The 24,988-nt window shown below is 39.7% G+C and overlaps 2 protein-coding genes across 7 annotated transcripts in view; one reads left to right on the top strand and one right to left on the bottom strand.

Moving 5' to 3' along the window:
* Positions 1 to 18,918, bottom strand: part of Itfg1 (integrin alpha FG-GAP repeat containing 1) — a 129,324-nt gene extending 110,406 nt beyond the window's left edge. Inside the window, exons 1-5 of the mRNA XM_021170171.3 lie at positions 18,533 to 18,918; positions 16,940 to 17,012; positions 16,057 to 16,202; positions 14,728 to 14,785; positions 10,874 to 10,948 (exon numbers count right to left, since the gene is read on the bottom strand). Coding sequence (XP_021025830.1) covers positions 10,874 to 10,948; positions 14,728 to 14,785; positions 16,057 to 16,202; positions 16,940 to 17,012; positions 18,533 to 18,710 — 530 coding nt within the window. The 5' untranslated portion in view covers positions 18,711 to 18,918. The remainder of the gene's footprint in view (positions 1 to 10,873; positions 10,949 to 14,727; positions 14,786 to 16,056; positions 16,203 to 16,939; positions 17,013 to 18,532) is intronic.
* Positions 18,919 to 18,946: 28 nt separating this feature from the next.
* The window catches only part of Phkb (phosphorylase kinase regulatory subunit beta), a 204,791-nt gene continuing 198,749 nt past the window's right edge, over positions 18,947 to 24,988 (top strand). The window contains exons 1-2 of one of the 6 annotated variants that reach the window (XM_029480583.2): positions 18,948 to 19,075; positions 21,027 to 21,113. In XM_029480583.2, coding sequence (XP_029336443.1) covers positions 19,000 to 19,075; positions 21,027 to 21,113 — 163 coding nt within the window. In that variant the 5' untranslated portion in view covers positions 18,948 to 18,999. Of the gene's footprint in view, positions 19,076 to 20,668; positions 20,810 to 21,004; positions 21,114 to 24,988 lie in introns of those variants that run through there. The other 5 variants (XM_029480585.2, XM_029480584.2, XM_021169806.3 and 2 more) reach the window with 5 other exon arrangements.

Here is a 24,988-nt window from a genome sequence, read left to right as displayed (position 1 = left end):
AACTAGCTTTAGCTTTACAATTTGCATCTAAATAAAGTACCTTGACTTCTCCAAACAGAAAATTTACAGTGCTACTCTCTCATTGTTTAGATTTCTTTCTTTTCTCAAGCAGGTCAATTTACATTCTCCGGTTCTCTGCCCCTAAGAGCAAACAGGTGGTACTGCTAATCTCCCTTCCAAGGACATCCCAGCACGTGGCTTTCAGTCTGAGATAGGATTTAGATTTACCAGGAGAGCTAGGGAAGTAGAAATTTCATATATTTACAGAGATTAGTTCTTATTTTGATAGAGATGGGCTTAGTCCCTTAGCTGGCCTCTGGCTTTTCACCCTTGCTGTTACTGCAAGGTGTCCTTAGTTCCTCAGGCTATTGGGAATAACAGAGATGAGGAGGAAAGACCTCCAGCTCCTATTTTAACCAAAATTAATGGTGTTAATACTGACATAATTCTTGTCTAGGCTTTGCTAAATCTGAGGTTGACAAGTCTCATATAGAGACCGCGCATAACTCAGAACTGCGCTACTGATTCATAATCATATGAATACAGTATGGGTACCGCTTGGCGCAGGAGATTACTGCGGGGGAAGGTCCAGCTTGACCGTTTCTGAGTTCCCTGTGCGACACACCTGATTTAAAAGAGGTTGGTATCTGATTCCAGCAAAAAACCAAAAATACCTAAGGCTCTGCCTCCCCTCCCCAAAAGATACCAAGAGCCACAGATGTGGGTTGTTATAACGCTCATGGGAGGAATCAGGTCAATGTCCATCCAAGTCAAGGTTAAAGGCCCACTCATCTACGGATGAGAAAATCATTTGATCACCTCTGTTAAGCATTGCCTATTTAAACTTAATTAATAGGGGGGAGAGAGGTTGGAGACCTTACTGTCGAAAGGGCAAGCCCTTCACTGCCTCCCACCCAAACAAATAAAAAAAAAAAAAAAGCCAACTGGCCTTGTACTAGGAGCCAGCCAGTCTTACCCCCTTCTCCCTGTTTCCCTGCCTGTCATCAAAAATTGCGGAGGATTATCAGCTCAGTGTTATTCTAAATTTGTTTAGTTAAACTTAGCCAGGGTTCCAACGCCCTACTTAAAATGCAAACAGGTAGTTACCTATTCAGCACTAATTAGCATTATAAAGTCAGAGCCTATTCTGTTAGTGGTTTACTAGGATAATAAAGACAGTCTTAGCCAAATACAGTTTACCATTAGAAAACTTAGGAAATCCCACGGAAACAGGTTTTTTCTTTAGCCCTAAGAACTCAGGCAGAACTATTGAACATAAATAATTTTTCTACCTCAGGCCAGCCCCCCTTTTTTTTTTGTTTTTGTTTTGTTTGTTTGTTTTGTTAACTAATGGGAGGAGATGTGGCCTCCCTTCCCCCAGCCTGGAACCTGCTTGCTCAAGGGTGGAGCTTCCTGCTTATTCGTCCTGCCACGCCTACTGCTGGACCCTGCCTTTGCTGCCTGGAGGCACACACGTGTTCATCCTGCTACTGGACCCTGAGTTACTTGGCGGGATATTGGGTTCCCTCCCCCTTCCTTTATAACTGAGTGTCTGGAAATAGTAAAATTGAGCTTTGATCAGAATGTTGTCTTAGCTCCATTCTTTCTTCCGCCCCTTCTAGATTCCTCTCTTTTCAGCTCGAACTGCCATTCTCAGTTGAACCATTCGTGTTGTGGACTGCGGGCAGGCCGCAACACTAGTGGGTAAATAACAATCTTCAATGTCTAACAAAAAGACACATCCATTTAAATGTATAAAACACAACAAAAAGTGAAAGCTATGAGGAGGCAGGACACCACCACAATCTCCCAACTCCTCAGTCCTGGACACTAACAAAAAGGAAATAGCTGAAAGATCTTACAGTCCTACTTTCCAAAGGCAGCAGGGATCAGAGGACTCAAGTAGTAGAAGATGAATGAAGGAAGAAAATCAATTCAGGACTGGTCAAGAAAGTAACACAGTGTATGAAGATGTGAATAATATACTGAGCAACTTCATAGTGGGAAAGTGTGGCAAGAAAACGGAGAATCTATAAAAGTACCTTGCAAACAGAAATGTTGCAAATAAAAGCACTTGTCAAATTAAAAAACACAGTGGTGCTGTTCCAGTGATGTACACCAAGAGGCCATGAAATAACCGCCAGTCACCTGCATGCTCTCAATCACAGTTGACTGTGGGCTCCCTGAAGAGTCCCAACCTGTTGCAGGAGGGACAGGGATCACATTTTCTTGCTCCTCATGTTGTTCCTTTTAGAAATGGCCCTAAACCAAATGAGAGTCTGCTTCCAAGTTATCTCTACAGCATGACTGGTTTCAGATATTTGGTATAGATGGAAGAAGGGAAAACAGGTTTTTGATTCAAGATTCACAACAATTCTTAAAAACTTCATTATGATAAATACCCAAACATTTACATTCTTTGTGAAACATTTTTATAAAATATGACAGGCTGACTGCAACACCGGGTTTCCTGGCCCGGGGAGTCTCCGGATACCCGCAAGGACCCACACGGATCCCCCATGGGATCCTAAGACCTCTGGTGAGTGGAACACAGAGCCTGCTCCAATCCAATCTAATGCTAAGACTGCATTAATTAAGGAAGCAGATAAACCCGCCTGATCAGGGGCACAAGTCCCTTCCGGTCCACTGCAGCACCGTGGTTCCCCACAAGGACCCACACAGGATCCCCCATGGGATCCTAAGACCTCTGGTGAGTGGAACACAGCGCCTGCTCCAAGCCAATCGCAAGGGATCTAAGAATGCATTAATTAAGGAAGCAGATAACCCGGCCTGATCAGGGCACAAGTCTCTTCCGGTCCACTACAGCACAGGGGTTCCTGGCCTGGGGAGTCTTCGGACACCCGCAAGGACCCACACAGGATCCCCGACAGGATCCTAAGACCTCTGGTGAGTGGAACACAGGGCCTGCTCCAAGCCAATCTCGTGGGACCTAAGACTGCATTAATTAAGGAAGCAGATAACCCGGCCTGATCAGGGCACAAGTCCATTCCAGTTCACTCCAGCAGCGGGGTTCCTTGTGTGCGGAGTTTGTGGACACCCCCAAGGTCCTCACAGGACCCTCCACGGGATCTTAAGACCTCTGGTGAGTGGAACACAACTTCTGCCAGGAGGCAGGTTCAAACACCAGATATCTGGGCACCTTCCCTGCAAGAGGAGAGCTTGCCTGCAGAGAGTACTCTGACCACTGAAACTAAGGATAGAGCTAATCTCGCAGGTCTGCAGATAGAGGCTAATATAATCACCTGAGGAATAAGCTCTAACCAGAGACAACTATAACAACTAGCTCCAGATGGCGAAAGGCAAAAGTAAAAATCCTACTAACAGAAATTAGAATGCAGCACTCTCAACCCACCTAGTCCTGGGCACCCCAACACAACCGAAAAGGTAGACCCGGATTTCAAAGCATATCTCATGATGATGGTAGAGGACATCAAGAAGGACTTTATTAACTCACTCAAAGAAATACAGGAGAACACTGCTAAAGAGTTACAAGAACTTAAAGAAAAAGAGGAAAACACAACCAAACAGGAAGAAGTCCTTAAAGAAAAACAGGAAAACACATCCAAACAGGTGATGGAAATGAACAAAACCATACTAGACCTAAAAAGGGAAGTAGACACAATAAAGAAAACCCAAAGTGAGGCAACACTGGAGATAGAAACCCTAGGAACGAAATCTGGAACCATAGATGCTAGCATCAGCAACAGAATACAAGAGATGGAAGGGAGAATCTCAGGTGCAGAAGATTCCATAGAGAACATCGGCAGGGAGAATCTCAGGTGCAGAAGATTCCATAGAGAACATCGGCACAACAATCAAAGAAAATACAAAACGCAAAAGGATCCTAACTCAAAACATCCAGGAAATACAGGACACAATGAGAAGACCAAACCTACAGATAATAGGAGTTGATGAGAATGAAGATTTTCAACTTAAAGGGCCAGCAAATATCTTCAACAAAATTATAGAAGAAAACTTCCAAAACCTAAAGGAAGACATGCCCATGATCTTACAAGAAGCCTACAGAACTCCAAATAGACTGGACCAGAAAAGAAATTCCTCCTGACACATAATAATCAGAACAACAAATGCACTAAATAAAGATAGAATATGAAAAGCAGTAAGGGAAAAGGGTCAAGTAACATATAAAGGCAGACCTATCAGAATTATACCAGATTTTTCACCAGAGACTATGAAAGCCAGAAGATCCTGGACAGATGTTATACAGACACTAAGAGAACACAAATGCCAGCCCAGGCTACTATACCCGGCCAAACTCTCAATTACCATAGATGGAGAAACCAAAGTATTCCACGACAAAACCAAATTCACACATTATCTTTCCACGAATCCAGCCCTCCAAAGGATAAAAACAGAAAAAAACCAATACAAGGACGGAATTCACTCCCTAGAAAAAGAAAGAAAGTAATCCCTCAAAAAACCAAAAAGAAGACAGCCACAAGAACAGAATGCCAACTTTAACAACAAAAATAAAAGGAAGCAACAACTACTTTTCCTTAATATCTCTTAATATCAATGGACTCAATTCTCCAATAAAAATATATAGACTAACAGACTGGCTACACAAACAGGACCCAACATTCTGCTGCTTACAGGAAACCCATCTCAGGGAAAAAGACAGACACTACCTCAGAGTGAAAGGCTGGAAAACAATCTCCCAAGCAAATGGTATGAAGAAACAAGCTGGAGTAGCCATTCTAATTTCAAATAAAATCGACTTCCAACCCAAAGTTATCAAAAAAGACAAGGAGGGACACTTCATACTCATCAAAGGTAAAATCCTCCAAGAGGAACTCTCAATTCTGAATATCTATGCTCCAACTGCAAGGGCAGCCACATTCATTAAAGACATGTTAGTAAAGCTCAAAGCACACATTGCACCTCACACAATAATAGTGGGAGACTTCAACACACCGCTTTCGCCAATGGACAGATCATGGAAACAGAAACTAAACAGGGACACAGTGAAACTAACAGAAGTTATGAAACAAATGGACTTAACAGATATGTACAGAACATTTTATCCTAAAACAAAAGGCTATACCTTCTTCTCAGCACCTCATGGGACCTTCTCCAAATTTAACCATATAATTGGTCACAAAACAGGCCTCAACAGATACAAAAATATTGAAATTGTCCCATGCATCCTATCAGATCACCATGGCCTAAGGCTGATCTTCAATAACAACATAAATACTGAAAAGCCAACATTCAGTGGAAACTGAACAACACTCTTCTCAATGATACTTTGGTCAAGGAAGGAATAAAGAAAGAAATTAAAGACTTTTTAGAGTTTAATGAAAATGAAGCCACAACATACCCAAACCTATGGGACACAATGAAAGCATTTCTAAGAGGGAAACTCATATCTCTGAGTGCCTCCAAGAAGAAACTGGAGAGAGCACACGCTAGCAGCTTGACAACACACCTAAAAGCTCTAGAAAGAAAGGAAGAAAATTCACCCAAGAGGAGTAGACTGCAGGAAATATTCAAATGCAGGGGTGAAATCAAACAAATGGAAACAAGAAGAACTATTCAAAGAATCAACCAAACGAGGAGCTGGTTCTTTGAGAAAATCAACAAGATAGGTAAACCCTTAGCCAGACTCACTAGAGGGCACAGGGACAACATCCTCATTAACAAAATCAGAAATGAAAAGGGAGACATAACAACAGATCCTGAAGAAATCCCAAACACAATCAGATCCTTCTAGAAAAGGCTATACTCAACAAAACTGGAAAACCTGGACGAAATGGACCAATTTCTAGACAGATACCAGGTACCAAAGTTAAATCAGGATCAAGTTAACGATCTAAAGAGTCCCATATCCTCTAAAGAAATAGAAGCAGTCATTAATAATCTCCCAGCCAAAAAAAGCCCAGGACCAGATGGGTTTAGTGCAGAGTTCTACCAGTCCTTCAAAGAAGATCTAATTCCAGTTCTGCACAAAGTATTCCACAAAATATAAGTAGAGGGAACTCTACCCAACTCATTCTATGAAGCCACCATTACTCTGATACCTAAACCACAGAAAGATGCAACAAAATAGAGAACTTCAGACCAATTTCCCTTAATGAATATAGATGGCAAAATACTCAATAAAATTCTCACTGACCGAATCCAAGAACACATTAAAGCAATCATCCATCCTGAACAAGTAGGTTTTATTCCAGGAATGCAGGGATGGTTTAATATACGGAAATCCGTCAATGTAATACATTATATAAACAAACTCAAAGACAAAACCACATGATCATCTCCTTAGTCTCGGAAAAAGCATTTGACAAGATCCAACACCCATTCATGATAAGAGTCTTGGAAAGATCAGGAATTCAAGGCCCATACCTAAACATAATAAAAGCAATCTACAGCAAACCAGTAGCCAACATCAAAGTAAATGGTGAGAAGCTGGAAGCAATCCCACTAAAATCAGGGACTAGACAAGGCTGCCCACTTTCTCCCTACCTATTCAACATTTTACTTGAAGTCCTAGCCAGAGCAATTCGACAACAAAAGGAGATCGAGGGGATACAAATTGGAAAAGATGAAGTCAAAATATCACTTTTTGCAGATGATATGATAGTATATATAAGTGACCCTAAAAATTCCACCAGAGAACTCCTAAACCTGATAAACAGCTTCGGTGAAGTAGCTGGATATAAAATTAACTCAAAAAAGTCAATGGCCTTTCTCTACACAAAGAATAAACAGGCTGAGAAAGAAATTAGGGAAACAACATCCTTCTCAATAGTCACAAATAATATAAAATATCTTGGCGTGACTCTAACTAAGGAAGTGAAAGATGTGTATGATAAAAACTTCAAGTCTCTGAAGAAAGAAATTAAAGAAGATCTCAGAAGATGGAAGGATCTCCCATGTTCATGGATTGGCAGGATCAACATTGTAAAAATGGCTATCTTGCCAAAAGCAATCTACAGGTTCAATGCAATCCCCATCAAAATTCCAACTCAATTCTTCAACGAATTAGAAAGAGCAATCTGCAAATTCATCTGGAATAACAAAAAACCTAGGATAGCAAAAACTCTTCTCAAGGATAAAAGAACCTCTGGTGGAATCACCATGCCTGACCTAAAGCTGTACTACAGAGCAATTGTGATAAAAACTGCATGGTATTGGTATAGTGACAGACAAATAGACCAATGGAATAGAATTGAAGACCCAGAGATGAACCCACACACCTATGGTCACTTGATCTTTGACAAGGGAGCTAAAACCATCCAGTGGAAAAAAGACAGCATTTTCAACAAATGGTGCTGGCACAACTGGTGGTTATCTTGTAGAAAAATGTGAATTGATCCATTTCTATCTCCTTGTACTAAGGTCAAATCTAAGTGGATTAAGGAACTCCACATAAAACCAGAGACACTGAAACTTATAGAGGAGAAAGTAAGGAAAAGCCTCGAAGATATGGGCACAGGGGAAAAATTCCTGAATAGAACAGCAATCTCTTGTGCTGTAAGATCGAGAATTGATAAATGGGATCTCATAAAATTGCAAAGCTTCTGCAAGGCAAAAGACACCATCAAAAAGGCCACCAACAGATTGGGAAAGGATCTTTACCTATCCCAAATCGGATAGGGGACTAATATCCAATGTATATAAAGAACTCAAGAAGGTGGACTCCAGAAAATCAAATAACCCCATTAAAAAATGGGGCTCAGAGATGAACAAAGAATTCTCACCTCAAGAATACCGAATGGCTGAGAAGCACCTGAAAAAATGTTCAACATCCTTAATCATCAGGGAAATGCAAATTAAAACAACCCTGAGATTCCACTTCACTCCAGTCAGAATGGCTAAGATCAAAAATTCAGGTGACAGAAGATGCTGGCGAGGATGTGGAGAAAGAGGAACACTCCTCCATTGTTGGTGGGATTGCAAGCTTGTACAACCACTCTGGAAATCAGTCTGGCGGTTCCTCAGAAAATTGGACATAGTACTACCGGAGGATCCAGCAATACCTCTCCTGGGCATATATCCAGAAGATGTCCCAACCGGTAAGAAGGACACATGCTCCACTATGTTCATAGCAGCCTTATTTATAATAGCCAGAAGCTGGAAAGAACCCAGATGCCCCTCAACAGAGGAATGGATACAGAAAATGTACATTTACACAATGGAGTACTACTCAGCTATTAAAAGAAATGAATTTACGAAATTCCTAGGCAAATGGATGGACCTGGAGGACATCCTCCTGAGTGAGGTAACCCAATCACAAAGGAACTCGCACAATATGTACTCACTGATAAGTGGATATTAGCCCAGAAACTTAGGATACCCAAGATATAAGATACAATTTGCTAAACGCATGAAATTCAAGAAGAACGAAGAGCAAAGTGTGGACACTGTGCCCCTTCTTAGAAAGGGAACAAAACACCCATGGAAGGAGTTACAGAGACAAAATTTGGAGCTGTGATGAAAGGATGGACCATCTAGTGATTGCCATATGCAGGGATCCATCCCATAATCAGCTTCCAAACACTGACACCATTGCATACACTAGCAAGATTTTGCTGAAAAAACCCAGATATAGCTGTCTTTTGTGAGACTATGCCGGGGCCTAGCAAACACAGAAGTGGATGATCACAGTCAGCTATTAGATGGATCACACGGCCCCCAATGGAGGAGCTAGAGAAATTACCCAAGGAGCTAAAGAGAACTGCAACCCTATAGGTGGAACAACAATATGAACTAACCAGTACCCCAGAGCTCTTGTCTCTAGCTGCATATGTATCAAAAGATGGCCTAGTCGGCCATCACTGCAAAGAGAGGCCCATTGGACTTGCAAACTTTATATGCCCCAGTACAGGGGAACCCCAGGGCCAAAAAGGGGGAGTGGGTGGGTAGCGGATTGGGGGGGTGGGTATGGGGTACTTTTGGCATAGCATTGAAAATGTAAACGAGGAAAATACCTAATAAAAAATAAATTAAATAAAAAAAAATAAAGAAAATTGGACATAGTACTACCAGAGGATCCCGCAATACCTCTCCTGGGCAAATATCCAGAAGATGTCCCAACCAGTAAGAAGGACACATGCTCCACTATGTTCATAGCAGCCTTATTTATAATAGCCAGAAGCTGGAAAGAACCCAGATGCCCCTCAACAGAGGAATGGATACAAAAAATGTGGTACATTTACACAATGGAGTACTATTCAGCTATTATAAAGAATGAATTTATGAAATTCCTAGGCAAATGGTTGGACCTGGAGGGCATCATCCTGAGTGAGGTAACACAATCACAAAAGAACTCAAATGATATGTACTCACTGATAAGTGGATATTAGCCTAGAAACTTAGTATAGCGAGATATAAGATACAATTTGCAAAGCAAATGAAACTCAAGAAGAAGGAAGACCAAAGTGTGGACACTTTGCCCCTTCTTAGAATTGGAAACAATCACCCATGGAAGGAGTTACAGAGAGAAAGTTTGGAGCTGAGACAAAAGGATGGGCCATCCAGAGACTGCCATATCCAGGGATCCATCCCATATTTAGCCTCCAAACGCTGACACTATTGCATACACTAGCAAGTGTTTGCTGCAAGGACTCTGATATAGCTTTCTCTTGTGAGACTAGGCTGGGGCCTACCAAACACATAAGTGGATGCTATTAGATGGATCACAGGGCCCCCAATGGAGGAGCTAGAGAAAGTATCCAAGGAGCTAAAGAGATCTGCAACCCTGTAGGTGCAACATTATGAACTAACCAGTACCCCGGAGCTCTTGACTCTAGCTGCATATGTATCAAAAATGGCCTAGTCGGCCATCACTGGAAAGAGAGGCCCATTGGACACGCAAACTTTATATGCCCCAGGCAGGGGAATACCAGGGCCAAAAAAATGGGAATGGGTGGGTAGGGAAGTGGGGGGAGGGTGTGGGGGACTTTTGGGATAGCATTGGAAATGTAATTGAGGAAATTATGTAATAAAAAAATATGACAGGCCATCTAAGCATTTCGCCACAATATACCTTAAGCACAATTTAGTTATGTTTAACTGTAAGTCACATTAGGAAACAATCATAAAAACATATTATGTCTGAAAAACAGACAAATTTGTTGGAGCTCCAAATAAGTATGTGAAGACATGCTAATAGGGTAATTCACTGCAATTCCTCAAATTCCAAACAACTAAAACAAATATACCCTCTATACACAAACAAAATTAGCCTTACCAGTTACAGAAAGAAAATTAAACTGATTGAAAGTCCCTTATGAAAGGTATCATGGCATCTCTAGTCCTGACTTAGGAGGAGAGTGGTATTGAAACATAGAGGAACTGAGGTATATACCCTTGTCTGCCTGTCCATCTTTCCATCCACCCGTCCGTCCATCCATCTATCCATCCACCCATCTTGATCAATGAAAAAGTTCACATTGAAAAGTTTCTAAAACTAAAGGGGGTGCTTAAATTTTGGGGGGAGTATTCATTAACTGTTAACTTTACAAATGAAATAAAGAAGCAAAGGTTCTGAAGTACAGTATGGGAGCTAATGAGACCATGACGGCCCTGGTAGACTAGCCATTCATCTTGTTTAATGTTTAAAGCATAAAGCACTGCTATTCACATGGAGATCAGCAAAAACTGTATGTCTACTTCTAGGATGAATGAAGATAGCTCTACATACAAAATGATTACAGATCAAATTAAAACTCTTTTAGAAGATCAAATACTCTCAAAAGAATTTTTTTAAATAGCATTTTCAGTAAGTTGACTTTTCTTCAAAGATTAAAGCAAATGTTCCCATGCAGCCCTGGCAGCAGCAAGAATACATATGATTAATTACACAGTTATACTCCTATTCACTCACCCTCCTAGTAGTATCTGTGGTTGGCTGGATTCATTTGTGATACCAAACACATCAGGGATTAGATCACCATTGAAGCTGAAAAGAAATATTTTTAAAATTAGGCAGCTGTTTTATTAAAATGTCACTTTTAACTTAGCTTCCAGGAATGTGGAGCATTATCATATGCAACAATGTCCATTTGTGGCCAATGAAGCAGGTTGCCCCTTCTAGACCAAAGGCTTTTAGTTTTGTTAATGGATGTACCAGCAGCAATAAACTTGCTGCAGCAACAGTAAAAACTAGATTTGCATTAAGAGGAATCATCCTATTAGCTATCTACCAAAAAATTCATATAATACAAGTTAAGTCAGTGAATAAATATAGATATAGAACTTAAATGAAAATTCCTCACCTGGATGATAATGTTTCCTGCAAGTGTCAAAGACCATTTTAGAAAAATCCCAATACCAGGCATAGAAGCTTTCTTTTGAGTTGTTGGTTATTGCTGTCCAAGATACTCTCCAAACACTACATTCTATTGCTATTTCCCTTGCTTGCCTGCCAGTGTTGGAAGGTAGGTCCCTGTTGCTGAAGAGACCATGTGCTTCAGACATAGCACACAAAGGTCCCTGAGCTGGAACTCATCTGAACATCTTCTCCCTGAGGAACACCTTTCATGGTAACAGAGGTTACAATGATAACTTCCAAAGGAGAAAAACAATCGAAAGTCTTACCCAGCTACGATTCCTATGAGCCATAACAACATTCAGCATTGTACAATAACCCTAAGGGTGCAGTAGTGGTATGCATTAGCTCTTTAATTGAACCTAAGACCCTCTCATCAATGGAAAAATCATATCTCATACTGAAAACCTAGTCAACTACCCTAGGTGGTAAAGTCATAGATCTTGGAGAAGCTAACAACCTCCAATTTACTAAGCCAGCACAAACTCTACTGCATTCTAAATATCTGTCCTCATATGCATACATAAATATAGTCCACATGCTTCACCAAAGATACTTCTCTTTTCATTCTCATTACAACAGTGGATACCATTCATTCCCAACTGATACATCTACAACATATTTCTCGAGCCCAAGGCTTAGGAATCACTATAGCACAGGGGACAGAAAAGATGGGCTCTCACCATTTGTTGTGAGATTGTGTCTCTTAAAAATGTTTAGCCCTATAAAGCCTCATCAATATGACTGCCTAAACATGAGTTGAACAAGGACGACAACAACAGACATGCTAAAGCGGATATGGGCAAACCCAGGAGACCTCAACCTTCCACACACAACTATAGACAACTAAGGAAGGCTGAGAGTAGGAGAAATAGTCTCCTCCAGGGAAGCATATATCAACTGTTTATCCAGTATCAAAAGGTCAGCCTGGAAACACACACATCCACATAACAGTATACCAACTAAACTGGTTATATTTTTGCAATCAGGATTAGCCATATCCATGAATTTTATGTAACCATAATTAATGAATAAAAGAAACCAATCAAAAGGGTATATATGGGATGGTTTAAATGGGGGAAATGAAGGGGAAAATGATACAATTATAATATAAACTGAAAAAAGAAAATAAGAAACCCACAGAGGGGTTCTGACAGCTTGAGTTTTCTGAGCAGTAGCATAAAGGAAAGCATCTTGCCCACCTGCACTGGATGCATCTTAAAGCAGGAATTAGTGTTGCTTTGCAACCTTTTGGGTTTATCTATGAACGCCACATAACATAGGGCATGGCTTCTTAAAGGACTGGTTGTGATATCAAATGGGATTTAATAATTGAATTATGAGTTGCAATATATTTAGCAACAGTGAAATGTTTTTTGAATTTGTAACAACCAAAAATTAATTTAAAGTAAAAAACATGATGAATCTGAGGTATTTTTGGTAATTCTCACCTGTGTTGCATTACATAACTGCACTGGCTTTGGTTATAAATACAAAACAACCACTGTGCACCACCCAAAGGCAATCAATGCACTGCTGCCTGAAACCCCTGGCTCATACCAGCACTATTCCATGGCATGAACTGCAATGCTCTGAGTATATGGAGGTCTTGCTGTTATGGAATATTGGTTTAATTACAGAGAGAAAACAGGTATTTTCCTATTGTTATTCCTTAGCATGCAAGTAAAAAAATTAACAACTATTTGAATTGTGTTGTTAGCTTGATTGATTTTTAAAATTAACTTTTAAGGTGTTCTCTTAAATTTCATTAAAAAATTCATTGAACAATGGCTTGTAGTTAGGCAGACTTTCTAATAATCTTTGAAATTCTAAGCAAACATCTGACAATCAAATAATTATGTATTCATATGAAGTGGCACTCTCAGCAGTGATGTCCAAAACGTAATATTGATTGTCTTTAGAAAACAATAAAGATGCTATACATCCTGCACTATGAAATTTTCAATCAAGATCTAGTTCCTTATATAATGGTAAAAAGAATCCTCTCCTCTTCGTAGGTACAGTTGACTGTAAACTATTATTTTAAGATAAATGTTTGAATGAATCACAATCAGCACATGTTTGACAAACATACCTCTATTATACACCTATATAACAGAGTCATGTGGAAAGAGTAGAGAGGGTTTAGAAGAAGAAAAACATTAAGATGCCCTGCTCTTGTCTCTCCCAACAGTGAAGGAGACAGTACTAATTCCAAGAACCTTTAGACTTAAAAATAATCTATAAAATAATCCCTAGTTGCTATTCATACCTCAGGTTGATTTTTATCACAACAATGAAAAAGCCTCCACAAATATCAAACCAAGTACTCAAAAAGTAGAAACTATGGGTTTCTACCTCAGGCCTGGAGCCCCTGTTGCTGCGGCTGTGGGAGTGGTTTCACTAAGTGTACACAGGCTCACCGAGCACTAGACTGTGAGCATACTTCATGTTCCAGGAGCCACCTTTAGCACACTACCAGCATTATCTCACCTCGAAATTTAGATTTAGTCATAGTTGTATATTTTGAAGAAATAAATAACATAAAGAAAGATTATTTAAAAAAAAAAAAGAAAGATTATTTTAAAGGACCATATTTTCTTTTCTTTTTTTTTTTTTTTTTCTAAGACAGGGTTTCTCTGTGTAGCCCTGGCTGTCCTGGAACTCACTCTGTAGACCAGGCTGGCCTCGAACTCAGAAATCCACCTGCCTCTGCCTCCCGAGTGCTGGGATTAAAGGCATGCACCACCACTGCCTGACCCATATTTTCTTCTTAATGTGTAAAATTTTCTCCATTTCTGGAGAAAACCTTATATTCTTTATATCTGTCAATCAACATTTTCAACTCAAAAATTGCTATTTGAATTAAAGAATGATGTATGACTATACATCCCTATAGATCTACAAGGAACAAATATGAAGTTAACAAAACAAAAAATCCGTATCTTTTTTCCTTCAGGACAATCAATTTTCTCTTTCATTGGTGTCTCATTCCCTCATAGCTAATATGTTCACTATATAATCCTGTATATAGGTTCCGATAAGATAATTCTGTTTTTTAACTCCTTAAGTGCCAAGATTTTTTTAATTGGATATTTTATTTATTTACATTTCAAAAAAAAATATTATCCCCTTTCCATGTTTCCCTTCTGCAACCCCCCTATTCCATCCCCCCTGAGGAATGAGGGTGCTCCTCCACCCACCCACTCCTGCCTTCCTGCCTTCCTGCCTTACCATTCCTTTACCTATACTGGGGCATCAAGCCTTCACAGGACCAAGGGCCTCCCCTCAGGTTCCTATAATCTTAAGGAGTGAATTTAGTGTCAATCCTACTTAGCAAAGTAGCTTTCTACATAAAAGATTTTATTTTACATTTGTAAGTTTTAAATTTAAAGCAAGCACATACTTACTCCATAATCAGTGGTTGGTCATGAAAAGTCCTATTGAGTATGGTCATGTTTTTAGGATCTGTGAAAAAAAAAAGGATATATGTATATATGTGTATGTGTGTGTGTGTGTGTGTGTGTAGAGACATACTCACACAGAGAAACACAATATGAAGTGTTGGGCATTTAATATTATTTTTCTTCTACTCCAAGTACTCTTTTATTTTTCACAAGATTCATCTCTAATTTCCTGCAATAGCTATCACTAAGGAGACATCAAAAGCTTCATTTAATGATACGACATTGAGAGAATTCTCTCTATAGGGAAGATTCAATTCATAGTTTCATTTGAGGTTCCCTTATAAATATCTTTTAGCTGAATATTTTTCTGTACCATTTGGTAATCAACAAGATTTTAGTGCAGACAAATAAACTATCATGTCCATGATCATTCCCACTCTGCCTTATCCATTTCTTTTTATAAACAGCACCCGTACATAGTGTTCCTGTAAATATTTAAAGGACAAGTGTATGTGCTAAGATTGTTGTCTGAATTTACAAATGTTGACAGAAAGCATACCGGCATTTGCTGTCTATGTCAGGATTATCAATTGCCTTTTCAGATAGGACTTCAAATTCATGATTGGTATAGTGGATTGACTCACAACTTACGCCTTTTGTATTTTTCTGGAATGGGAAAACTTGAAAGCAAAAGGGAGGGACTGCCAGGTATCCTGGCATCTGCAATGCTAAGCTAACTGTGAAGCTGTGATAGCTAGGTTGACTGGTTTTCACAGGCATGTGGGGTGAGGCAATGTCTTTATGTCTTCTGCATCCATCTTTGTGTTTGCACACTAAATTTGGCAGTATTAAGAGGCCAAGTGCACATCCAGTTTGCTGATGAGACTTTTAGCAGAACTAGCACCCTATGCAGCAGCTGCTGTGCATCTGGCCAACTCTCATAGCTAAAGGACACAGTGCCTTAGGGTGACTGAGGACTGTTCTCCCCAAAGCTCTGAAGTTTGCTCTTTTTGTTTTATGAGATAAAGTCTCACATTTAATCCTGGCAGACATGGAACTCAGAGAGATCCACCTGTCTGTCTCCCAAGTGCCATCATACTAGCCTTGAAGTTAATTTTTTAGTCACTCCAACAAATCTAAAAGCTTACAATATCTCTTTTTCATGTGATCAAGAATGGAATTTGTTCTCTGAAAAGGACTAGTTTATTTTGGAAAAGAAAACGAACTGTCAAGAAATTTTTACTAGTATCTAAGAACAGAACATTTAATTGTTTTGAGAATAACTATTATGTTTTTATTAGGAATATCAGCCAATAATAAATGAAAACTGACCTAATGTTTGATTTTGTCCCCAGAAGATAACCGCTCCTAGGTCACTGTTGGTGTGATTTTGGGGAACGTACGTGAGCAGGACATCCATCTGTGAGTCCCCATCATAATCCCCAGGGACCACACTTGTCACCAACGCACTCACAGTCCTATAGCAAACAACGATTTAAAACATATCAGAAAAATTACAGCAGGAAAGGGAATCTTTATCATGCAAGACATTTTCAACTCAAAACTCAAGATTTAATACAAATAATTGAATGTAATATGTCTTTTGTATTTAATGACTTCTTGTGTGTCTAGATCTTTCTGGTCTATAGAAGAATTCATACATTTCTCCCATATGTAAAATATCTTTAAGATGATGAGATTTTTATGAGTGATCTGCTTCCACAGGAACAATCAGGATGAGACATAGTACATTTGAGAAAGCATATTAGATTGCAAGGGACTGCAGAATGTTTATATAGAACAGACCTGGAGCTAACAAAAGTTATTTTTATAAAGGGGAGTACTTTTAGATTTTATTTTCAATATTTCCTTCTTTAAAATTATATTTTATTTGTATGTTAGTGGTGTGTGTGTGTGTTCATGCTGATACCACAGTATGTAAATGGAGGTGAGAGGACAGTTTATAGAAGTCAGTTTTATCTTCCACCATGAGGATTCTGGGTATCCACCTTAGGTTATCAGACTTGGAGCTAGGTGCCAACTCACCTAACTCCCAGGTTTAATTAATTAATTTACTTAGTTTCAAAACAGTGTTTTCTACGCAGACCTCAGAACTAGGAATTTTGTGTCACAAACCACAGCTGAACACGACTGATCTCAAATACAACCCACGTGACTGCATATTCATATAATAAGAAGGATAATATATACTTACTTCAGGGATACCTTTACCTTGGGTTTAAAATAGGGTGCACTCTGATCTGCCAAGAAGACAATTAAGTCATTTCCTAAAAGAAACAAATAAATTATTTTAGAAAAAATGGTTTTTGGAAAATCATTCGATCAGTGCTTAAAAACTTCCTGGGTACTGTTTCTATAAGAGAGCTTTAATCTGACCTAGTCAGACAGCACTGCCAAGAATACTCACACAAATCTAATGGAACATGGGAAAGAAAAGTATGGGAAAGCATACTTGTTCAAGGCAATGTGATGCCATGGTGGCATAATTCAAAGGAAGCATCATAAAAAGAGCACACCTTAAACTATACTGTTCTATACTGAGTATGAGACCCAAGTTTGATCTGCAGCAATACAGAAAACAACCCCCCACCACAAACACCCTTATTTATACTGTGCTACTGTTAAGTCTTGTGTTTTCCATATCCAATCAGGTCTCCCTCATAGGCTGGTTATCATCATACCAAGGATGCAGGAATTCCTACTAAAACATCTACTCACAAGTTACAAGGATATAAGTCAACACATAAGCAGAAAAAGCAGAGCCCTCCATACTCCCCCCTTTGCTTCCACATGGATGGGTCAATTAATGTTCATGGGGACAGACTTTCAGAAACGCTTAATCAAGCACAGGATATCTCCAAAGTTAAGGAGAGTCTCTGTATCTAGTTTGGATAGATTAGCTACAGACTTTGAGTATTCTTACAATGTGGGTAATCATTCAAATAGAGGAAAAACCATCCATGTCTTTAAAGAGGTTCTGGGGTACTGGAAAGAGCACTCAAAAGACCTTGTCAGGATCATGCCAGTCAGCTCTGTAGGGGCTTTAAACTTTATTCATGGCCTTGGTCCTTAACCACCTATGGATGCACCTGGTCAGCATCAGACATTTTTTCTTTTAAGGCTTAATGTGGTTAATGAACTTTCAATGGCAAGTTGGATGGAGACTATAGTAGTACTCAAGATGAGGAGGGGCCAGATGTACACTAAGGCAAGGCACCTTATGCTGGAGAAGTCTGTAGTTTGAGAATGTATGACCAAGGAGGCACTGCATTTATCAGCAGTTAACAACAACAGAGGCTGGTGTGAGTGGTGGAGAATTTGGTGCCTGAGGAAGGCACAGTGCCTTTAAAGATCTTAACAAAAGAAAGGTCAGAGTTAGTACGTGGTGAAGGCAGAGCATCTCTCACAAGAAACTGTCAGCTTGCATCTTTTCTCATCAATGGGGGTGGAAGATTGGAATAAGGACGGGAAAGCAAATGCTTAGACCAGAAACCAAGGTTCTTAGAAATCTGGAAGACCTTTGGCAGGCAGGTGATCATTCGCCATATGAAGGCTAGAGGTTTCTAGGTGAAGGGAGGTTGGTGTGTTCTTAAGGGTTGGGCTGATGGTCAAGCCGCGGGGTTACTGGGTTAGGACCCAGGGTTGATAAAAACAGGGGAAAGCTGTCCCGGTGCTGAAGATAAAGGGAGAGCCAGAAGACTGGGAAATGCAAGAGGGAGGGTAACAGGAATCAGGGGGCGTGGGTACACCGGGAGGGGCAGACAGAGGAGGGCCGGCAAGCACTGACTTTCCCGCAGCACGAAGAGGTCCGTCTGTTTGTCGGAGTTGAGGTCACCGAAGGCCGCCAGGGTGCCCCAGGCCTCAGCCCCAAAGAGCTCGGCCGTGACGTTGTGCAGAGCCCGCGCCGGGGCAGGCCCAACGCTCAGCAGCGCGAGCCCCAAGAACAGCGGGGCCAGCACCGCCATGGCGCCTTCGGCCCGGCCGGCCTCCGCCGCGCTTGACGGCAGCCGCAAAGCACCGTGCGACCGACCGGCCGACCGAGAAAAGACTCGGGGCGCGGCCTCACGGGCAGCCCCTCGCCGCACTCTCACGCTGCCCTGGGGCTGATTCTCCGACGACCAAGACGCCGAGGAGCTAGGGCGGCGTCTGCCCGGGAGCTCACTTCCGGCTGTCGTGCCTCCCGACAGTGTCGCGCGAGGGGGCGGGGCCGGGCTGGCCTCGCTGACTGGCAGCTGGGGTGGTGGGCACTGTGCGATGGCGGGGGCTGAGGGACTCATGGCTGAAGTAAGCTGGAAGCTCTTGGAACGACGAGCCCGGGCCAAGCGCTCAGGTTTGACTGCCTGTGACCACAACCTTCCCCCTCCTGGGTACAGGGGGTGGTGCTCCTCCGCAAGTCCCCTGGAGGGAGGCAGGTGGGATCTGTCCTGGGGATCAACTTGCGTCCTTAAGTTGACTCCAGAAACCAATAGGTTTCTCTTGCTGCCCTGCTCTTGTCCCTCTTGGTCCCCATTCCCCAACCCCTGCACTTCCCTCATTTAGATAACGTCTGTCTTTCTCCCCCAAGTTATTTCCTCTCCAAAGTTAGTGGTAAGCTGACTTCTCCAGAAACTTACCCGAGTAAGTCAGCTAGTGACAAGTTCTTTGGAACCTGAACTCTCTTGCTCTGCAAAAAGTAGACCTCCATTTTTAGTGAGGTCCTAAAGAGCTGGAGACTACTCTTGTCTCATATGCCCCCTTCACTTTCCTCAGTAATTTTTAGCTGCAGCCAGTTCTGTGTGTCAGAAATTGAGGAAGACGGTTTGTGCCACAAGTTAAGTTAGTGTACAGTTACGGTTCAGAATGAATTGGCCCCTTCCCTAGCCAAGTGGTCCCACCACCTGTAGCTTCCAGTTGTGGTTCCCAACCACGGAGATCAAAAAGGCCAGCGGTCCGAGTGTCCTGAACTGACTTGTTCAAATTGCAAAGTCACACTGGCGTTTTAAAAGTTAGTACTCCTGATTAATAACTTTCCAGTGAGCCAGCAGCGAAACTGCCACTTTTGAAACTGGATACAATCTTGGGGGGAAAAAAAAATGTGTCCTTAAACACGAGAGGTGGTGGAACGAGAAATGTTCAACTAAGAACCTTTCCCTTGTCAAAGATTGACGAAAGATTGTAGAAAGGTACTGCATTTTTACTGCAAAGAAAAGTACTGCATTTGTTAAAGTATTGCCAATTTCATTCCATTTGAAATCTTAAAATTTTTGTGTGTTTATTTACTTAGGATTTAGGGTTGTAATGGAACAAACACATGAAAAGTAAGACAAAATTTCAGAAAGCAGTTGACTCAAGTTCAGAGTCAGTAGAATTATTTGAAACAGTTGTAGGGATATTTGTTGCTTATATTTTCTTTTATTGTGTCATATAGAAATTTTGAGTTGGTTACTAACACTGTTGCTGTCGGAATAGAAAAAGTGCTATTAGGTTGCTCTGGGCAAAGAGAATAGTCTTCTGCCAGGGTCTTTAACCGTCCTCCCAACCCCCAACATGTATTTTTGCAACACAGTTTTGCAACATAGTAATCCTATAAGGTCTATTTTCTCTTCAAGTCTTTATTTTACTCAAATATATGGCACAACAGCAAGCTTTGAAAACCGTATTTTTCTTAATAGGGTAAATTCTGCTTAACTATTGTTGAATGCAGTTTCTTAAACCCAGTCTCAGCCATAGTAGATACTATCCAATTTTACTGTATGTTTACGTAAGAGTAAAGTGCAGCTAGAAGTGGAAAAAAAAAAGATAGTAGTTGAGGCAAATCTTAGTAGTTATGTTTGCAGTTTCTACTATTTTTGACTCCCAAAAATATAGACACTAAACCTTAAGCCATATTATTTACTTCCTGCTTATTACAAAGTGTTAACTTGATTCTGTTTACAACTTTTAGGAGACTGTGTAAACAGCCTTGTTTGAAACATGAATTGACCTGTTTCTGGGGCAGGCTCCTCTTTGGAGTTCTAAGCATTGTTACATAGTAGCATAACAACTTAAAGAACAATAAAGGATACTATTAATTGAATGTGTCTTAGTAAGTGAATATTATGTTTCTTTCTTTTCCTGTATGCAAACTTAATTTACCAAATAAAGGAAATCAAATTCTCGAGTCATAAAAGACAAACTAAAATTATAGAATGATCTTTAATTGTCTTTTGCACATTGCATCATGCTAATAACTGCTCATACATTAATCTAATGCTGATTGCTTCTAACCTTCACTAAACAGTTTTAAAATTGGTGTAGTTTAGCCTGCCACGCTTATGATAAGAATCAACAGTTTGAAATGGCCAACTCACCTGATGCAGCCTTCTCTTCACCTGCTTTGCTAAGGTCTGGTAAGTGTATAGACCCCAAAAGGGTCAACCGACAATTTTATATTTGTTGTTTTCAAGGTTAATGTTACTACATGGTATTTTTGTTTCTTTTATGTCCCCTTTGGTGGACCCAACTGTGTGTACCATTTCAGTTCAAGTTAGCTTGTGCCCATTGTGTTTTGAATGTATCTTGTACCCCAGGAAGGCAAAGGGTGGAGGCCTCTCATGACAATTACAAGCTATTTGACCAAAAGCCGGCATTAGTGCTTAGGAACTGCAACTGTCAAATGGACTTCTCCAGTTAATTTTTAAAATGATTTTTGCCCATTTTTTAGGTATTGTAAATTGAGCTATAGTGTACATGAATGTGCAAATGTCTCTGTAATATGGTATAAATTCCTCTGGGTACATGCCCAGATGGTATGTTTATTTTTAGGTTTTTGACAGTCCTTAAGCCCTATTTCCAAAGTGGTTTTCTTAGTTTACACCCCCATTAGCAATTTAGAACAGTTCCCTTTATTAACATTGATAGCACCGGTTTTTGTCATTCATAATTTCACTCCATTCTAACTGGGTGGAATGGAATCTCAGAGTTGTTTCATTCTGTATTTCCTGATTTCCAAGGTTGTTGATGTCTTTTAAAAGTGTTTCTTAGACATTTGTAATTCTTCTTTTAAGATCTCTATTCTTGTTTTGGTTCCTTAGCCTATATTTTATTTTTGGAGTTTAGTGTTTTTAAGTTTTTATACATTCTAGTTGCTAATTCTCTTTACCCAACTGTTTATTTGGTTGTACAGAAAGCCTTTTAATTTCATGAGACCCTATGGAACCATTGTTGGTGTTATTTCCTATGCTGTTCTGCAAACTCTTATCTCTATGTTGAAATGTATTTGGTGGTCTTTTATCTAGCAGTTTTGTGATATTAGGTCTTATATTGAAGTCTTTAAAAGATTTGGAATTTAATTTTGTGCTGGGTGAGATATAGGAGTCTAGTTTCATTCATCGACCTGGTCATGCCCAGGTTTCCTAACCATCATTTGTTTAAGACACTGTTTTTGTCTAACGTATATATTTGGCTTTTAGTGAAAAATCAAGTAGCTTTAGTTGTGGGGACTTCTAAGGCTTTGATTGCCTCTTCTTTTTCTTGCTTTATTATTCTAGGTAGATTTCAACCACTATATTAAATTTAAGTTTATATGGTATTTAGATAGTAGACATCCTTCACTTGTCTCTTATGGTAGTAGGAATGCTTTGAGTTTTTCTCTATTTTCTCTATTTACTATGATGCTTGATGTAAGTTTGCAGTATATAGCCTTAATTTTGTTGGGATATGCTCTCTCCATCTCTAGCCTTTTCCCATCTTTTATCATGAAGAGATATTAGATTTCCTTGAAAGCCTTTTCTGTGTCAGAGGTCAGAGAAGGTGTTGAATCCCCTGCACATAGAATTACAGATAGTAATGAGCCATCATGTGGATGCTGGGAATTGAACCCAGGTCCTCTGGAAGAATAATCAATGTACTTTAGCTGCTAAACCAGCTCTGTCTGTAAGTATTTTATTGAGAGGTTATTTTGTGAAATAGTTTCAGTAATATTAGTGTTCTTTGAAAGACTGAGCAAATTCTGCAGTGAGTTAATCAGATTCTGTCCCCCCCCCCACCCTCCCCACAACCAACCCCCTTTGAAAAATACCTTGTTGCTTCAAACTCATTGGTTGTAGATCTGTTTATATTGTTTATTTCAATCTTGGTTTAACTTTGGTGATTCATATGTATATAGAATTTATTCATTTCTTTTAGATTACCTGATTTGGAAGAATATAGAAATTTAAGGTATTTTCTTATGGTTTTATGAATTTTATTGTCATTTGTTATGATGTCTCTATCTTTATCCATTTTCTTAATTTGGATTGTTTTCTATCTTCCTGTTAAACAAGGGTTTATCAGTCTTTTCATCTTTTGAAAGAATCAGCTTTTTCTTTCATTGATTCCCCATCCCCTCCCCCAGAAAGAGTCTTACTATGTATTCCTGGATGTCCTGCAAGTCACTATGTAGAACATACTGACCTTGAATTCACAGATATCTGCCTGCTTCTACCCCTCAACTGGTGAGATCAGAGGCTTGCACCACCACTCTCAGCTCCTTTCATTAATTTTTACCCTGATCTTAATTATTTCTATCTACTGCTTTTGGATTTGACGTGTTATTTTTCCCTCCTAAGGCCTGACAGTACATCATTAAGTTATTTATTTGAGAGCTCTCATATTTTGAGGCAGGCATTAGAACTGTACTTATTGTGTTGCATAATTTTTGAAATATCTTGTTTTCAAGTTTATTTCATTTACAAAAGAAAATTTTAAAATTCATTGCTTAATTTCTGCAGTGACTGATTTAGCATTCAGTACTGTGTGACTTAATACCTCTATGTTTGTATGCTTTGTGCATTTTCCCTAGCTTTGGATTATCAACTTAATTCACTGGGATTGTGTTATATAAGGATGTTATTGCACCTTTCCTATATTTGTGAAGGATTACTTTGTATTCCAAATTTCATTTGCATAGAATACACTTCTTCTGTCATTTTACTCCAGGGTTGTCTCTATCATTGGAAGTAAGATGTTAACTTGGATTCATAAAAATGATAGATCTTGTTTCTTAATCCAGTGTATTAGTCTGTCTTCTCAGGGAGGAATTGAGACCACTGTTAATATTCAGTTGTTTTTGAAAGATGTGTGTTCCTGTCATGTTGTTGTTTTTGTTGTTTTTCCCTAAGCCTCTGATCACCTGCCCTCATATTTATTTGTCCTTGTGGCCTCTTGGGTGTGTTTATTCTTCTCTTGTCTCATTTACACCTTCCTCTTTTCCCTCCAGAGCTGCCTTAGTGGTTATATATTCTTCTTAGTTTGCTTTTATCATGGAAAGTTTTATTGCTATGTCACTCATAAATGATAACCTTGCTGAGTATAGCATTCTAGGCTGGCAGCTGTAATCTTTCAGAACTTAAAATATATCTTTTTCGCTTTAAACTGTTATAATTGGTAGTCAGCTGTCCTCTAGTGGGCCTGCCTTTTCATGTCTCCTGGCCCTTGTGTCTTGTAGCCTTCAGTATCCTTTCTTCATTTTGTGTTTTTAGTGTCTTAACTATTGCATGTCATGGGGAATCTCTTTTCTGTTCCTGTTATTTCTCTGTGAGTCTCTTGTGTTTTTAAGGCATCTCTTTGTCAAGAGTTAGGAAGCCTTCCTCTGTGATGTTATTGAAAATGTTTTCTATGCCTTTGCCTTCCAGTTTTTTTCCTTCTGTGCCCAAATTTGTAGATTCAGTTCTTTGATGGTATCCCAGAGCATGCTTCCCCACTTCTGCATTTAACAACTGATCATTTCCCATGAAAGAATGATTGAGTCCTCTTCCTAATCCTTTAGTCCTTGTGTTCTGTCTCCCTTCATTCTGTCCATGATGCTTTCCACTGAACTTTTTGACAGTTTGAAATTTTTTCATTTTTTCGGGTTTTCTTCAGCAATTCTGTTATCTGCTGAATTCAGATTTCATCTCCTTAATTGTCTTTCTTATTTCATCTTACCTATTTGTATTTTCTTGGATTTCAATCAGTTTTCTCTTGCTCTCTCTTAATTTGTTCAGATGTTAGTAACCTCTTTCAATTCTTTGAACTGCTTCTAATTGTTCTTTTAATTCTTTGTGTTTGATCTTGTCTTACTTGTCCTCTTTGGGGACCAATACTATGATATTGGTAACTTTTATGAGAAGCATATTGTCGTGTGTGTGTGTGTGTGTGAATGCACATATGTGTTGCTTTTGTTTTTCTGATGAGACATACTTCTGGTGTAACATGGTTGTGTCTTTTGCTTTTGTATTTAGCCTACTGAGTCAGAGCCTAGAGA

Source organism: Mus caroli, unplaced genomic scaffold (genome assembly GCF_978045245.1).
Source record: "Mus caroli unplaced genomic scaffold, Mus_caroli_1 scaffold_10, whole genome shotgun sequence".
NCBI classification, from domain to species: domain Eukaryota; kingdom Metazoa; phylum Chordata; class Mammalia; order Rodentia; family Muridae; genus Mus; species Mus caroli.
Note: the sequence above shows the minus strand (reverse complement) of the source record. Positions and strands in the feature narration are given on the sequence as shown.